Genomic DNA, 17,310 nt, shown 5'->3' with positions numbered 1-17,310 from the left:
AGACATGGCAAAGATGGGTCAAGGACTTGCTATATGTTTTTCCTTACAGTTATGCTTGTTTTAGTCATCAGTATTATGTTTCTTTGGTTTTGCGCTTACAGGAAGATGCATGTTTCAAAAGGAGGGGGCAAACAATTTTAAGAGATTAGCTTTAGGCCAGCCAATTCATATTGATCATAATTTTTAGGGCATCACTTCCTCATTCTCAGGGGGTGAACTAAGTGCTGTAACCAGGTGCCTTGCCAAAATGCCACAGGTGTGCACCATATGAGTAGGTGAAAATGTATTTGTAAGAGGTAGAATGAAATAATGCATTTATCCCAAGATGCTCCTGTGAGTTACTAATAATTTTCAAGATATTTAACCAAATTAAAAGACTATTAAAAAAAGCAAACATTGACCTGGGCCTTTGAGCATGAGCTAGATGGTGAGCACTCCGCTACAATGTTGATAGGTGCAGTATAAGAATCCAAGCAGATGGTGATTATACATATACATTGTGGGACATATATAAATGAACTAGGATCTTTGTCAGAGGTAATTTGTTCTCTTTCTCATACCACTCATCTTATATATTTCAGTACATCTCCATCTGTATTAGAAATAGTCAGCAACTGCTTGCAAACATTTCATTTGGGTGTACATGGTTTTTTGTTTTTGTTTTGTTTTTTAAAATCATGCCTTTGGTACTTAACAATTCAAGGTTGACAAATGCCAAAATTAAATGTTGTCTTCCCCTGCCCTGGAAAATAACATTTAGGGTAAAAATTTCAAGTCAGGACAGGCAAAAATGCACAACACACTGAAAAGTAGGACGTACAAAAATGCATATCTGCTTGCTGTGCCCATAGAATTAGAACAAGGTGGGAAACTGTTTTCTCATCCCACAAAAGTTTTCAAGATTTTGAAAAACTTTCCTGTCTTAAAGGGTGAGGAAAAGTTGAAACCTTGAACATTTTTTTGTGAACCAAAATTCTGAAAAAATTTCAGTGCAGGTCAATTGAAACATTGCGTGTTGATAATTTCAAAATGTTTTGTTTTTGGATTTTGACTTTATATTTTTAAAACTAAGATTAGCTTAAATTTCTAAACAAAAAGTCTTTGCAAACTGGAAAACTGGAATTTTTCATTGACAATTTCAAGACTTTTTTTCAAAAATTTTTGAGTCGAAAAATTTGTCAAAACTGACCCTTTCCTATGAAAAGTTTGTTTCAACAAATTTGCATTTTCTCAAAAAAAACCCACCAAAAAAAACGTTTTTTAAAATTCTCTTTTTGCAGGTGGTGGTGTCCTTTGGCAGTGGAACTGCTTGAAGTGCACTGTACTGGTGTGTGTACACTCCCAGTGCAATGCAGAGTTCAGCTTTGTGAGAGCTGCCTGTATGGCAACTGGGGAAGGCTGGAGTGAGAGGAAGGGCTAGAAGAACTTCCAACGTACACGTTCCCTGGTCTTTACCTCCTTTCTCCAGTCAACTTAGAAGGTTCACACTAGGGCCATAGACTCTGCTCCAGCCATCAGGAGTAGCCTGAGTGGAGTGGCTCTATTACTCCTCAAGAGCCTTTGGAGCATGATTCCTCCACTCGTTTCCTTGGGCTGATCTCTGAGGGAAGATACATGGCAGATTACTGGGGACTAGATTTGCATCCAGACCAGTAACTGTGTGCACAAGGCCCATGGTTACTCACCTTACATGTGGAAGTACAGAGCTTTATGAGCCCAATGGACATGTGATCATACTTGAGGGACTTGCTCTTGTGTGTTAAAAAATGTCCTGGTATTGGTGAAAAAGGGAGAGCGTAGGGATGTGCGCACACAAAGAGAGCAATATGCATATGTGTGTGTTATCCCAACCAAGAGATCATCTGGGTATTTCTGTGGGCAAGTCACCCTGCCTATAAGTTAAGAGGGTTTTTATAAAATCCTTTTTGCAATCCTCATTTCAGAATGGCTGATAGTTTTCCCACTCTTTGGGAGACACTGAGAAGCAGTCGTTTCTTCACACAGCACAACCCTGGGGGAAATTTAAATTCCTTAAAGTTAAAGATGTTTTATACTTGGATTTCATAAAGAAAAAATGAAATGATATATGAGAGGAGGAGACAGGCCTTCCCTTTAGACATTTGTCTTGTCTTCCCTTTTTTTTTGGCAAAGTTGTTCCTGTCATCAATACCCTTCAAAGAATTGAGGCTGCAATTGCCCTATAGCAAAGCCAGGTGTAGTATTTTCAATGCTAGCCAGGAGTTAGATTTTTCCATTGTCTCCCAATACGACATATACAAAATCCTTGCAAAAGAGCAATCTTTTAATATTGAATCTTTTATTTATATATTGGCTCCCTCCAATATATATATATATATATATTTTAAAAAAGACAGCAAAAATGAGCTGTTCAGGAATTTTTCAACAAGACATTTTTTTTGTCGGAAAATGCAGATTCAGTTTTGAATAAATTTTCTCAGGTCTAGGACGATTTTAGCCTGTGTGATGGGCAGCCCCTCAAGTTTCAGTACTAGTCCTATTACTCTGACTTTGTTATCATTTCGTGAAAGTAAAACATGGGTAAATATATAACTTTAGTGCTGCTCCACAGCTGAACAAGCCAAATTCCAGTTATTAATGCACAGCAGACTAAACAATTTTTTAGAAAGATGAAGCATCAAGTTACAGCCTTTGGCTTTGTGCTGTCCAATATCTACATTATGGATGAATAACATTTGCAATAGTTTAGTGGTCAATATAAACTTTAAAAAGCTGGAGTTCTGTAAAAAAACTTTTTTTTTATGGTCATCATTTGGTTTTGCAGTTTGTTTCCGAATGAGCATCATGCTGTAATATTTCCATTCATGTCTTGCTAGATGAAATCCTAGGAGCCAGTTCTGGGGTTGCAAAACACATTCTGGTAGACAATTCAAATAAATTCAGTAGAGCAAGCTAACAATGCATTTCCTCCTAGCACTGGGCTTACTGGGGCTGCTGTTTCAAAGGCAGTCCATTCAGGTTGATCCTCCTTTTTTGGGGGGCACAGCTCTGGCAGTTTCAAAACATAGTGAATACATAATAGATTTTCTTTTTTACTTTGGTTAAGACCTCAGATTTCCTATTACTTCACACCATATATTTTAAATAAGTCTAGAGAATCCAAGGGCCAAATTTTCAAGTGCTAAGTGCACACAGTTGTAGCAAGGTTTTCAAAAGAATTTCAAAAGAATTCAGCTCCCATTTATGAAATCAAAGAAGGGCCACATTTTCAAAAGTGGTCAGCACCCAACTCTCGTTCAATGTACTGAATTCTACTTTAAATTTTTTTTTAAAAAGTCTGGCTATTTAATTTGGTTCTGAAATGGGAGCTGAGTTCTTGAAAATCAGCCCAAAAAAGTGGGTACTGAGCTCTCTTGAAAATCTGTCTGCTCGTGTACAATAGGTTGACTCATAATCTTTGCTCGATTAGACAGCTGGACCTTGCCTTTGGTTGTATTATCCTCAAATTTGAGGTTTATATTTTACTTAAAATTGATGTCACTCTTAGCCTTTCTGGCAGTAACTATGTGACTTTTGAACACCAGGTAAGACTTCCTAAGTATTCTTCTCATCCTATGTCTAAATTTGATTACCTTTAATTCCAAGAGCTAGGTTGTGAACATTCACCAAAGCAGCCATGAGGTCAGTGGGACTACATTTGTGAGTAACTGCTTGTCAGTGTAAGGGTTTCACAGCCTAGTTCTTAGGTAACCCCCTTTTCATGCACAATTTCTGTGGACCTCTGCCCTGCTGGCTTCTTCTGGTTACAGAAGTACCACAGTGTTCTGGGGAAGTCTGTTCTTGAGGTATGTCTGGTTTAACTGACACCCAGGAGGACTATGAATCTTTGTGAAAAATCTTGATCTCATGAGGTTGCCAGCCTGGTTTCTAGACCACAAAATTCCATACAAGAGCAGGTCCTCAGCTGGCATAGATTGTCATAGACCTATTGAAGCCAGTGGGCTCATGACAGTTTATATCAGCTGAGGAACTGCCCCCAAAAATTGGATAATTATTCAAAACATCTTCCAGAGGGGCAGACTCCGTCACCCATATTCACACCGAGTAATACCTTTCTCCATTTATTGCCCTGGGGCTACTATTGGAGTAGATGTACCACTCAACCTGTGTAAGGATGGCAGAATCTGGCCTTCACTTTTGAGATTACTGGTACTTCATCACTACTGATCACGTCTATGCTTTTGACATGATGCAATACTTTGTCTCAGTCTCTTATTCTCCAAATAGATGCTGATGATCCATCCTTAGAGGTTTTTAAGGCCCAGCCTGACAAAGCCCTGGCTGGGATGATTTAGTTGGTGTTGGTTCTGCTTTGAGCAGGGGGTTGGACTAGATGACCTCCTTCCAACCCTGATATTCTATGATTCTTTGATGCCGCTCTTACTCAGTGTCTACTTGCTGTATTCAGCTGGGTGTGCCTTCAAAATGCTTTGCTGTCAATGCTGAAACCCCTGGCCTAATGAAACAGATTGAAATAATGCCTAACTTCTTGACCAGTCATGTACCTTAATGAAACATGCCCAGATCTTAGCTGTACCCATTCTCTTCAGCCTCCTTTTTCTAGGTTCAGGTATAGGTAGCTCTGTAAAAGAGGGCAATTAGTATTTTTTGTCTGTTTGTGTATTTTAATTTTATTTCTGTATTTATTTATTGCTATTAGCCTGAGTCTGTCACTGTGTGACAGAGGCCGACCTGTAAGCCCACGTTAATTCTAGATTATGGCTATTTATGAGATTTGCCAAAAAACATGATTAACTTATTTCTGAAACCCTGCTTTCTGGTGCTGATTTGATTGTAATGAAACCTACTTTATCTAATATGAATATATCCTGGAATAAACTAAGAAAACATTTTATATATTTACTACAGATTCTAAATTGAATATCTCCTTAATGTTGAGGAAGGTTTGGCATTCCTCAGCTTGTGTTACATAACAAAGTAAATTGCCTTTTTCAGTAATTAGAGTTATTGTTCATCCCTTTGGATATAAAACCTGCTCCTCCTGCCTTTTAGAGCGCTTCCAGGAGGAGTGCCAGATTCATGCTTGTGTAACTCCACTGAGTTCAGTGTGATTACACTAATACTTTGGTTTGATCCTGAAGCATTGGGTGTCCTCAACTCCCATTGATGTCAGCAGCTCAGAGTGACCATATTTCCCAAAGGAAAATGGGACACCACATGGGGCTAGTCTGAGGGCCCCCCCACATCCTTGCATGGGCCCTGCCTCCCCATCCCTGCGTGGGGCTGGTGTCACTGCTCGTTCAAGACCTGCCTGTCTCCCCGCGCGGAGCTGGCATCTCAGCACCACATCCCCTGAATGTTTCTCTGCACCCCACTTTTTTGGCAAAAGTAGGCATTTTTCCTGTTTGCTCTTGCCAACTGATTGAGTTGGCAAGGGCAAAAGGAAATGCTCACTTTTGCCAAAAAAGTTGGGGTGGCCGGGACAGTGCTTATAAAAGGGAATGTCCCAGCCAAAATGGGATGTATGGTCACCCTAAACTGTCTCTTTATATCAAGATTTCAAAGACGATGATTTGAGAGTGTCATGTTCCTGACTCTGGTGGTGGTTAGATAATAATATAGTAGCTATCAGTGAAAACTAATATATGCACACACATTCACAAAGACTGTTTTTCTTTCCTTTTTCATGTGTATGTTGATTTTTTTTTTAGCATAGAAGCTAAAACTGTATGAAGGTCTGAATCTTGGCCCATTGCGTGCTGGGCAGATTAGTGAGAGTGACACTTGTTTTCATCCTTTATGGGCTGAATTTTAAACAATATGGGAGTTGACAATGACCAAGTATGGTAGCAGGTTACTGTATGAATGTGGGTCAAAACATACAAAGGAAATAAGTAGTAGTTTGAGCTGGATTGGGAATCATGCAGGGAGAGAAAAAGGGATTTTTTTTTGCTATTTGGATTTAACAAATATGAATTTCCCCCTAGTTGTTTATCCCCTTTTGAGTTGGAATGGATGGTACCAGTGATATTTACTGATTTGCGACATTTCTGTAGATAGACCTGGTATTTTATAAACCATGCCAATTTTCTGTTAATATGGTACTGTAGTTATAGTGTCATTTGTCTTATGAGGAAGCAGACAGACAGATTAAAGATCTGCCCCAGACCACAGACGGAGGTTGTGTCAGAGCTGACTTAGAATTGGGAGTTCTTGGTTCCCAGTTTTGCACTCAGCAAACTAGACTATCCCTTGCTGCTAAGGATTATTCTAGATCAGAGGTTCTCAAACTGAGGAATAAAGAAAAGGAGTACTTGTGGCACCTTAGAGACTAACAAATTTATTTGAGCATAAGCTTTCATGAGCTACAGCTCACTTCATTGCTGCATCCGGTGAAGTGAGCTGTAGTTCACGAAAGCTTATGCTCAAATAAATTTGTTAGTCTCTAATGTGCTACAAGTACTCCTTCTCTTTTTGCGAATACAGACTAACATGGCTGCTACTCTGAAAACTGAGGAATCTAATCTTGGAGGGCGGGGTGAGAAGCTGCTGGCAACAGTGCTGACTTCAGAGTTGGGTGCCCGGCCAGCAGCCCCACTTTCCAGCCACCCGGCTCTGAAGGCAGAGTGAAGAGTGGCGGCTGGTGGCCGGGGGCCCAGCCCTGAAGGCAGCACTGCCGCCAGCAGCAGTGCAGAAGTAAGGATGGTACGGTATGGTATTGCCTGTGTACTTAAATGGCTCTGTTTGAATCAATGTATTACTGTTTTTTAATGTTTAGTGAGAGTTGCATTTTTTTATCGGTATATGTACTTGCATGGAAGGAGAGGGGTGTGTAAACTACTAGAGACACAAGGAAGGGGAGACCGCTGCTCTAGATGAATCAGAAACCTGTGGTCAGTGCTGTCACTGGAGGTGAAGCTTCCAGGATGCTTTACAGTTGCTTATCAAAAAAAAAAAAAAGCTCAGGATCTTGAAAAGAAGCCTGAAGGCTTTTTCCATTCTGCTTACTTTCTTGAGCCCCTTCTGGGTATAACATTAACGAGAAACCAGTCCCTCTCTTAATTATTCTGGCAAGGGATGGGGAGAACGGCTTCAGGAGTTGGGAATATTTAAATGAATTTGATCATAAATCTTTCAGCATTTTAAATGAATAACAAGAAATGTTGACACTTTCTCCATGTTTTCTTGGTGTGGTCAATGTCTCAAAAATCTTTTCATAATGTTTCTGGTATGATTTCAACCTCTCCCTCAAAAAAATAAATCTGGAATCAACTTACTCAATAGTACTTCTCTGCGTTACTGCAACTTTACTGTGTGTTCCACAGGACAAAAATATTCATGCTTGAGCCAATTTTCAGATAGTTCAGGCACAGAATTGCATAGCTAATCTGTGCACTCACTCCCTGCAGTGAAACACACACATTGAGTCTGCATGGACGCACGTCTAATGAACTCTTTGCACACTGTTATTGGAGCTTTATGCACAAATTCAGTGGTGATTTGTGCAAATTAGGGGTACACATTTGTCCATCTATACTGACAGGGAATCTGGCCCTTAAAATATTTCTTAAATCTAGCTGACTGACAGCTGCTACAAATAAAGTGCTGCACGCTTTGTAAAACACTCTTGGCCAAACTCTAGCCCTGCACCTCACATACCATGTCAAAACTCAGTGGCTTTATTTTGTTTTTAATTCTGGGAGATTGCTGGGGGAGGGAAAGGAGCAGGTAGATATTTGTGCATCTGCTGGGAAAGAGATGTTCTCTCAAAACGTGTATTCTACTTATCCTTGTTTTACTGCAAAACATCCATTGTAGATCCTTTTGATATCTGTTCTCAGACCAGACTCCTACACCAACCCGATTCCTGAAGAACTGTGAGGAAGTGGGCCTCTTCAATGATATTGACTGTTCCTTAGAACACGAGTTTAGAAAGGCACAAGAAGAAGAGAACAATAAAAGGGTATGTTTTAGTGCAATGGACTCTTTCCCTCTTCCAACCCCCTAAGTGTTTATGGATGTTGTGTGAAAGCAGGTAGACCTCCATTACCTGGTAGACCCTTTTTTGGTTGGAAACTAGGTGGCACTATAGATTGTGACATGTTTTTCTAACCATTGTAATCATTGATAAAAATGTATAACCAAGCTTAAATTTCCCTAAGTGTCTTAGCCATACTTAAGTAAACCTATGCAAACCACTTGCCTCTTGAGGGAGAGACTTGGTAAAATCGAATGTTCTGACAAATAGGATTTCACACTTGATTCCTTTCACTTGCTAAAAGATGTTTTTGGGGGATGTGGGGAGGAAGTAGAAGAATGGAATCAGCATAGAAACATCTCTGATCTGATTTCAGCTCTTGTTAAGTATCCCCCCATGTTACCTCTAGATTTAGTTTTCATCACTGCTAATTTTATCTGATATAGATTGTATTTTCAGTAAAATATTCAAACTTAAGGGGGAAAAATCTTACTAATAGGGCAATAATTCTCAAACTTTAGCAACCCAAGGACCCCCATTTTGATTTAAAAAATTTTGGGGACCCCCAGCTCAGCCCTAGGATCCACCCTTGCCTCCCCTCTTCCCACCCCCTGCTCACTCCATCCCTGCTCCCTCCTTCGCTCGCTCCCTCCCTCCAACCCTCACTTACTTTCACCAGGCTGGGGTAGGGGGTTGGGATGCACTGTGCGGGCTCTGGGAGGGAGTTTGGGTGCAGGAGGGGGTAAGGGGTGCACGTTCTGGGAGGAAGTTTTGATGTGGGCTCTGGGCTGGGTGCAGGATGTGGGCTCTGAGAGGGAGTTTGACTGCAGGCAGGGGTGAGGGATGTGGGCTCTAGGAGGGAGTTTGGGTGCTGGAGGGGGGTGAAGTCTCGTTCTGGGAGGGAGTTCGGGTATGGGAGGGGGTTGGGGTACAGGCTCTGGGAGGGAGTTTGGGTGCAGGAGGAGGTGAGGGGTGCAGGCTCTGGCTGGGCTCCGGCCAGTGGCTCCCAAAAGCAACCAGCATATCTCTCTGGCAGTGGCTCCGAGGCAGGGAGGCCAGGGGGTCTCTGTGCGCTGCCACTGCCCATAGGCACCATCCCCACAACTCCCATTGGCCGCAATTCCCGGCCAGTGTTAGCTGCGGGGTCCTGGGACCCTTGGTCCAAGCCCTGGGCTGCCAAGATTTATGTGTAGACCTGCCTTAGCCCCACTGCACCGCCGAACTTTTAGCACCTAAAATCTCCTTGTTTGGCTTCAGTAGCCTCTGGGAGATAGGGCAGGAGGGAAGGGGTTGATCAGTGGGGCCTCTGGACACCCTGGAGTACCCTCAGGGACCCCCAGGGGTCCGCGGACCCCAGTTCGATAAACGCTGTTATAGGATACAGGTAGAGAGAAACTGCAGTTCATTAGATCATGTATCACATTTCCAAACATGGACCTGGTATCCATAAAGTTAGGAGCATCCACGTCACTTTACAGTGGACTAAGTATGCTAACTCAACCTGACCTAACATCTTCGCATTTGGGCTATCATGAAGCGTGGTTATAATTTAAAGGTGATTATAATGAGTTGCTAAAACTTACAAATAAGCACCCAACCTTTTGTTTGCTTCCGTGAACTGAAACATATCTAAACAAAGGGAGGCTTCCATCCTCCTCCTCCTCCTGTGGGATCACCCAGTCGATCCACAGCTTCCCTCCTACCTTTTTGCAACTCTCAGAAATACCTCTCCTTAATTTTCCTTTGGGCCCTAATTACCTCTCAGCAATCCTCACTACTTCCCCCTTAATCTATCACTTGGCAAATAGGATCCCCTATTATTGAACTTCTTGTTACAGGGCCCAGCTTCTTGTTACAGAGATGATGATCTGTATCTGTTAGTCTAATTTAGGTCTTAAATAACACTTGAGGCTAAAATAAGGGAGGAGGAAGGGAAACAGCTCCCTCTTCACTGCTAAAACCAGCAGGAGTCTCACCCATACCCCCTAACCCTTGGCTTGGGTAAGCAACAGTTCCCCCTAGTGCCCCTGCCTCTTTGGGTAGGGTAGTGAGTGCTCCCAATTCAGGTTTGGTCCATATTAACCACCGTGTGGTGTCGATCGTGCTGGGCCTTGGCTGCTGCTGAATTCAGACTGCACAGACTTGGGGACTGTGCATGCCGAAGTGCACCGTCAAGCTCATGAAATCTTAAGCAAGCAGCATTCAAAGCCTTGCAGAAGTATCTCTGAGGTACTATAGAAAAACTTGTAGAGGACGAGAGCTATGGGGGTTCTTTGAAGGGGACCGCGGCCTATTGCTGGGCTGTGAAGAGGAAGATGAGATGTGTTCAAGGTCACAGGAAGGGATTTCAGGGGGTTATTTGAGAATGGTTTGGAGTAGGGAAAAGAGGCTGGGGTTAGATATTGGAGAGGGAGGAAGGGAACCCTAGCTATGCTGAGAGCAGGAAGGGGCATGCTCCAAACATGAAAGTGTCTGGGTTCTGGTTAGGGAATGGGAAAATATTCCAGCTAGTTCAGCCATTCTAGACTCCCATATAGGATCACTTATGAAACAGCCATATAAAGAGAGTAAGTGTGTCTAATCTTAGACTGATTAGTGCTAGCATGCAGAAAGTTGGCAGAAATGGCAAATAAGGACATTTTTGTGTATTAATATTTCTACACAGATTATCAGTGCTGAAGAAGATTCCAGTGCAGCACCTACAGTGTGGTATTTATCTTGCAGGAATAAGAGACGAGCAGCAATCTCATGATCTTGAGCCCTGTGAAGTTAACCACAAATGATACAGTATGATGTTGCAGGGTCAGTTTCAGCTAACTGGGGTAGTTGCACAATCTGATTAAAACCTAGACTAGGGCATCATGTTACTTGATAATTGCCGGTTGTTTGAGGTCCTCTGGAGGTCTTATTCTGCCCTCCTTCTGTCAGCCAGTGGAGCTGCCATGAGCCATCTCCAGGGAGCAAAATGTGTGTTTTTCAAAAGAAAAGCAAAAGTCACAGAGGCAAGTTAACGTGTAACATTTGTTCTGTGTTTCCAATTAGCCTGCTACACATTCGTTCCTACATTACCAACTGCCTGTAAGATATTAATCTGAAGCTGGCCCCAGTAGGGCCATACGCAAATGCAATAGACAAAGGATAGAAAGGAACGTGACTCCTTCACATGTAATACAACTGAAGTGCTCTTAATAGTCCCACTCCGAAGTGCAAATGTAGCTTTCTGCCGCCTTCTGCAGTGATGGTAAGTAGGTGTAATGTGAGCTGCACAGAGATGTTACGCATTACTGAGAAAAGGCTTCCAAAATATTTTTGATTAGGAGAGTCTTTTACATCAGACTATGAAAAAAATGTGTGTTTATTTTAGTTTATTTCACTGTGGCTAAAGAGAAAACAGCATGACACAGAGATTCTATGAGAAAGAAGACAATTTTTTTTTTTTAACTTGCAAGTTTCCTTATTGGAAAACTTCAAGGCTACAGTCCAGTAAATGATTTTCTTTTTAAAACATGAGACCATGTGCAATCCACAGAGTCATAGAAATGTAGGGCTGAAAGGGACTTTGAGAAGTCATCTAGTCCAGCCTGCTCTGCTGAGGCTTCCTGACAGGTGTTCATCTAATCTGTTGTTAAATACAGGCAGTCCTTGACTTTACGACGTTTGAGTTACGACAAATGGCACTTACGACGCTTCTACATTGACACCCTGATTTGACTTACAACTATAGGTTTCAAGTTTACGACGCTTGGTCCTGCAATGGAGTAGATTGCGGTTCCAACTTCCGACATTACGACTTATGATGCAGTTGTAAGGAACCAATTGTGTCGTAAATCCGAGGACTGCTGTATGTTCAATGACAAGGATTCCACAACCTCCCTCGGAAGCCTATTCCAGGGCTGACTTATCTTTATAGTTAGAAAGATTTTCCTAATATCTAACCTTGCTGCAGATTAAGCCCCTTACTACTTATCCTACCTTCTGTGCACATGTAGAACAATTGATCAACATCCTCTTTATAACAGCCCTTACATATCTGAAGACTGTTATCAGGCCTCTCCCCCTGGCACGCCTCCCCCCCCCCCGTCTTCTTTTCTCAAGACTAAACTTTAAACTTTCCTCGTAGGTCAGATTCTCTATAGCTTTTATCATTTTTGCTGTTCTCACATCCTTCGCAGAGGGTGGTGTGAAGAACTGGATGCAGTATTTCAGCTGCAGCCTCACTAGTGCCAAGTAGAGTGGGAGAATTACCTCTTGTGCCTTACTTATGACACTCCTGTTAATACACCCAAGAATGATATTAGCCTTTTTTGCAACTGCATCACATTCTTGACTCATATTCAATTGGTGCTCCACTATAACCCCCAGATCCTTTTCAGCAGAACTACTGCCTAGCCAGATATTCCCCCATTTTGTGGTTGTGCATTTGATTTTTCCTTCCCAAGTGAAGTATTTTGCACTTGTCTTTATTGAATTTAGTGTTTTTGATTTCAGACCAATTCTCCAATATGACACGTTTGTTTTTGAATTCTAATTCCATCCTCCAAAATGCTAGCAGCTCCTCCCAGCTTGAGGTAATCCGCAAATATTATACGGATACTTTCCACTCCATTACTCAAATCATTAACGAAAATATTGACTAGTACCAGACCAGGACAGATCTTTGTGGGACCTCACTAGATATATCCTCCTCCCCTTCCAGTCTGACGGCAAACCATTGGTAACTACTCTTTGAGTACAGTCTTTCAACCAGTCTTTCACCCACCTTATAATAATTTCATCTCTAGACCACATTTCCCTAATTTGCTTATGAGAATGTCATTTGGGACTGTGTCAAAAGCCTTACTAAAATCAAGATATATCATGTTGACAACTCTACCCTTCCCCCCATCCAGGAAGCCAATAACTCTGTTAAAGAAGGAAAGTAGACTGGTTTGGCACGACTTGTTTTTGACAAATCCATATTGGCTATTCCTTATAACCCTGTTATCCTCTGGATGCTTACAAACTGATTGTTCAATAATTTGTTCCAGTATCTTTTCAGGTATGGAAGTTAGGCTGACTGGTCTACAGTTCCCTGAGTCCTCTTTGTTCCCTTTTAAAAAGATAGATACTATCTTTGCCCTTCTCCAGTCCTCTGGTACATTAACCGTCCTCCATGAGTTCTCAAAGATCATTGCTTCAGCTAGTTCCTTACATATCCTAGCATGACTTTCATCAGGCTCTACTGATTTGAATGAATACATGTAACTTATCTAAATATTCTTTAACCTGTGCTTTCCCTATTTTGCATTTCTTTCCCCTTGTTATTACTATTAATTTTGTTGAGGATCTGGTTGCAATTTTCCGTTTTAGTGAAGACTGAAGCAAAATATGCATTAAACACCTCTGCTTTCTTCATGTCATCCATTAGTAGCTTTCCTTCCCCGCTAAAGGGAAGATCTACACTTTTCTTCATCTTTCTCTTACTCCTAATGTATTTATAGAATCTCTTCTTATTGCCTCTTATGTCCTTTGCGAGATGTAACTCATTTTGTGCCTTAGCCTTTCTCATTGTGTCCCTACCTACTTGTGCTATTCTTTTGAACCTCCTTAGATTTTGTCCATGTTTCCATGTTTCGTAGGATTCCTTTTCGATTTTCTGGTCATTAAAGAGCTTACTATATTTCCCATCTTTCCTTCATGTCAGGATAGTTTGCTGTTGTGCCTTTTAATATTGGCTCTTCGAGGAACTGCCAGCTCTCCTTTTTCCCTTAGATTTTCTTCCCATGGGACCTTACCTACCAGTTGTCTGAGTTTGTTGCTTTTTTTGAAGTCCATTGTCCTTATTTTGCTGCTCTACCTCCTTCCTTTCCTTAGAATCATGAAATCATTTCATGATCACTTTCACTCAGATTGCCTTCAACCTTCAGATTCCATGAGAATTTCTGTTTTGATTAAATTGGTTATGTGGTGAATTAGTTGTGAAAAGCTGCATGCTGTATCCTTAGGCTTGGCAGAATTTGATTTTTTTTTTAAAATAATTTTGATGGATAATATTAATGTTTTTTTATTTTTAAGCATTGTTTTTGATTTTTATCATTTTAAATTTTCACAATTGAGGGAAATTATGGGAGGTCAGACAATCAGAAGGGTCAGACAATAATTACTGAATGACAGTAGATGTTGAAGTTCAAAAAATAAAAGCTTTATAACAATTAAACCACAAATTGTCAACATCAGATGTCAAAACATATAAAATAAATATTCTTAAATCAAACTCAAATAAGTTCTCAAGCAGCATTTTTCTTACTTTGCCGATCTGTAAATTTAAATTATTATTGATGGAAATATTTTTCATTGGTTTATATGTGGGATGTGAAATTGGCATTTACTGACCTTTAGCAATAAAAATCTAATCCTTCCAAGACTATGTACCCTACAGCTAGTGTACTTACTCTTTTAAGGCAAGGTGGTCTTGTAGAGAAGGCACTGGACTGGGACTCAGGAGGTCATCGTTTGTTCTTTTCTCAGCTCTGCCAAATACTCCCTGTGTGACTTTGGCCAAGTCAGTCTCTCTCTGCTTCAATTCCCCATCTATGAAATGGGAATAATAACCTTTCCTTTCTCCCTCTATTTGAACTGTAAGCTCTTTGGGGTAGGCACTCTTTTGCTATGTGTTTTTGATAGTGCTAGTGTAGTGGGCCCCCAATTTTAGTTGAAGCCACTAGGCACTGGTGTAGTACAAGTAGTAATAATTGACCTCCAAGACCTGAATTTGAATGACAAAAAGAAAGTAACAAGTGGAAGTGAGCTTGGTGGTTTCTTTCTACTCTCTGTATGTGCTTGTTGTCAAACCGCCTGTGTAATTTGGCATAATCTAATGTAATTGGAAATTCCTGCTCAAGAGAGGCTAAGGCCTGGAAGACAAGGGATGCTGCAGGTCAGGATTAAGTGTATTGGCAGAGCCTTGTGGAAGAAGCTTTCACAGCATCTGGCTGCACTATTCCTGATTCAAACATCCTGACCACTAAATTTACTAACAAAATTAAAAAACAAAAACAAAAACAAATTAACTTCTGGAAGCAGGAAAAGGAAAAACTAAAAACCCAGTGGTGCCCAGGCCAGGGAGCCATCTATGTATCTTGGACACTAGACTCTGCCTCAGAGTCTGCAACCAAACCAACAAGGTAGGCAGTGTTGACAGATCAGATTGTTGTCCCAGCCTGCAAGCATGAGCTTTTAGATTTACACTGATCTGAGCATTAAGTATCCAAAGCATTTGTCATGGGTTATATTTGCAGCCATATGACCTTTGCTGCTACTGGATTGGGCTTGTTGGCAAATCTGCTCATGAGCATGGGTCTGAAAGAGCAGTGTCAAAGATGGGAAGAGCCGATATCCATCTCCTACCAATTAAATGAAGTTAGCCCATTAAAACTCACCTGCGTTCTGTACAGGTTTAAACCATGTTCTGTTTAATGCATACTAGAACTGGGAAGCATGTTGTAGCTGAGAACTCAGTGTAATTTTGAAATTTTCCATCCAGTATCTCTAGGTGTGTCTACACAGGAACCAGATACCCAAGGCTGGCCCGTGCATGCTGACTCAGGCTTGTGGGGCGTGGGCTGCAGGGCTGTTTCATTACTGTGTAGATGTCTGGGCTTGGGCTGAAGCCTGGGCTATAGGACCCTGCAGGAAGTCTACATAGCAATGAAACAGCCCTACAGCCCATGCCCTGCAAGCCCGAGTCACGGGTTTTTCTTTGCTTGGTAGACAGACATACCCTCTGTGTTCCAGGAACATGTGCAATCCATGCTGGTGGGGTGGGAGATGGTTCTGATGTAACCTCATTTGTTACCTCATCGACTCAGAAAGTAGAAAGTTAATATTCCCTTCTTCTGTTGCATTAGCCAGGATTATTGTGTTCTTTTCTAGGTACCTCATTACTAGAAAGGTTTTGACAACTTGGATGGAGTCCAGTAAAAAGAAACCAAAAAAATAAAAAATAATAATGGGTTTTTGGTGATGGAATGATTGAACTGTAAGGAAGGATTTAAAAAAATGAAATATGTATAGTTTGGCTACATGCCAACTAAGAGAGGACATAACAATCTAGCATGCATTTGAAAGGCGTAACCAGCGCTTGCCCCTTCTTCCAGCTCCCCCAGCATATTCATTACACCAGCTGAGATTCTTACATATCGGTGGAGTGTCAGTAGATCTAAAGGAGGCTGTGTCTTTCTGATGCCATCTTACCCATCAACAGTAAATTTGGCCTTATGATTCTGTGATCACCAGAAAATACAGTATCAGATATTCTCTGAACTCTTACCAATAGCATACATCACAGCAAGGGGGTTGGGAGGACAGGAAAGTCTGGCACCAGTTGCAGTGAAGAATGTGGAACCTGACAGCATGTTGGGTAGGCATATTTTGGAAAGGAGAGAAAGTTTAGCTGCACCTCTGCCCCCGTCCCAGGTTCACCTAATATAATCCTGGCCAAGAGGTTTGTATATATTTCAGAAGATAAACAGGAAAACAGATCTTGCCTGAATAAATGGGGTTTTGGTTTGTTTTTATTTGTTTATTTTTTTAAAGAAAAGAGACCTCAGCTGTTCTGTCAAGAAACTAACAGACAGATGGCAGTGCCACAATTCTGAAGGAAAAATATTGGATTTAAAAGGACATTCCTTTTGCCACACACATTTGAAACTCAGACGCAAAAAAGTATAGGATCCTCCACTGACTTTAATGGCAACAGGAACAGACACAAAGTGTGGAACCATCTCCAGTGAATCCTTTAGAAATTAGCGGCTGAAACCAGCAATGGGGGCTAGTCGGTGTCTTTTGGCAGGCAAGAACTACGTTCAACTGCTAATTTTGTGCCTGGGGCCTAGATACTACAGTGAAGGGCTCATTCTGAAGGTGTAGATAAATCCGTATTTTCCCGGACATGTCCGGCTTTTTGGTTCTTAAATCGACATCCGGGAGGAATTTTTAAATATCTAAAAACATCTAGGATTTTGCCATTATTATTTTTCCCTAAAGAAGAGTTGATCATTCAAGAAAGAGGGTGAATGTTGATCACTCGAGAGAGTGACCACTTTTTCCCCCTAGCTCCCAGCACTTGCGCTGTGAAACAGCTGTTTTGCACGGCTGGGAGGGAGGGGGGAGGAGTGGGAACGCGGCATGCTCAGGGGAGGAGGCGGGGCCAGGGCGGGGATTTGGGGAAGGGGTTGGAATGGGGGTGGGGAAGGGGCAGGGAAGGGGTGGAGTTGGGGTGGGACCGGGGGTGGGGGAGCAGAGGAAATCCCCCTTCCCCCCCATGGAGTGTCCTCTTTTTTGAATGTTCAAAT

General features: G+C 41.7%; 1 protein-coding gene across 6 annotated transcripts in view; it reads left to right on the top strand.

The window, feature by feature from the left end:
- CREB5 (cAMP responsive element binding protein 5) overlaps positions 1-17,310 on the top strand; it is a 356,885-nt gene that overhangs the window by 60,179 nt on the left and 279,396 nt on the right. For 5 of the 6 annotated variants that reach the window (XM_048838465.2, XM_048838467.2, XM_075125771.1 and 2 more), the window contains one exon: positions 7,842-7,963. The exons of the other annotated variant lie outside the window; for it this stretch is intronic. In XM_048838465.2, coding sequence (XP_048694422.1) covers positions 7,842-7,963 — 122 coding nt within the window. The remainder of the gene's footprint in view (positions 1-7,841; positions 7,964-17,310) is intronic. 6 annotated transcript variants of the gene reach the window in all.

This window comes from Caretta caretta, chromosome 2 (assembly GCF_965140235.1).
Source record: "Caretta caretta isolate rCarCar2 chromosome 2, rCarCar1.hap1, whole genome shotgun sequence".
Classification (NCBI taxonomy): domain Eukaryota; kingdom Metazoa; phylum Chordata; order Testudines; family Cheloniidae; genus Caretta; species Caretta caretta.
This window is presented reverse-complemented; position numbering and strand designations above follow the sequence as displayed.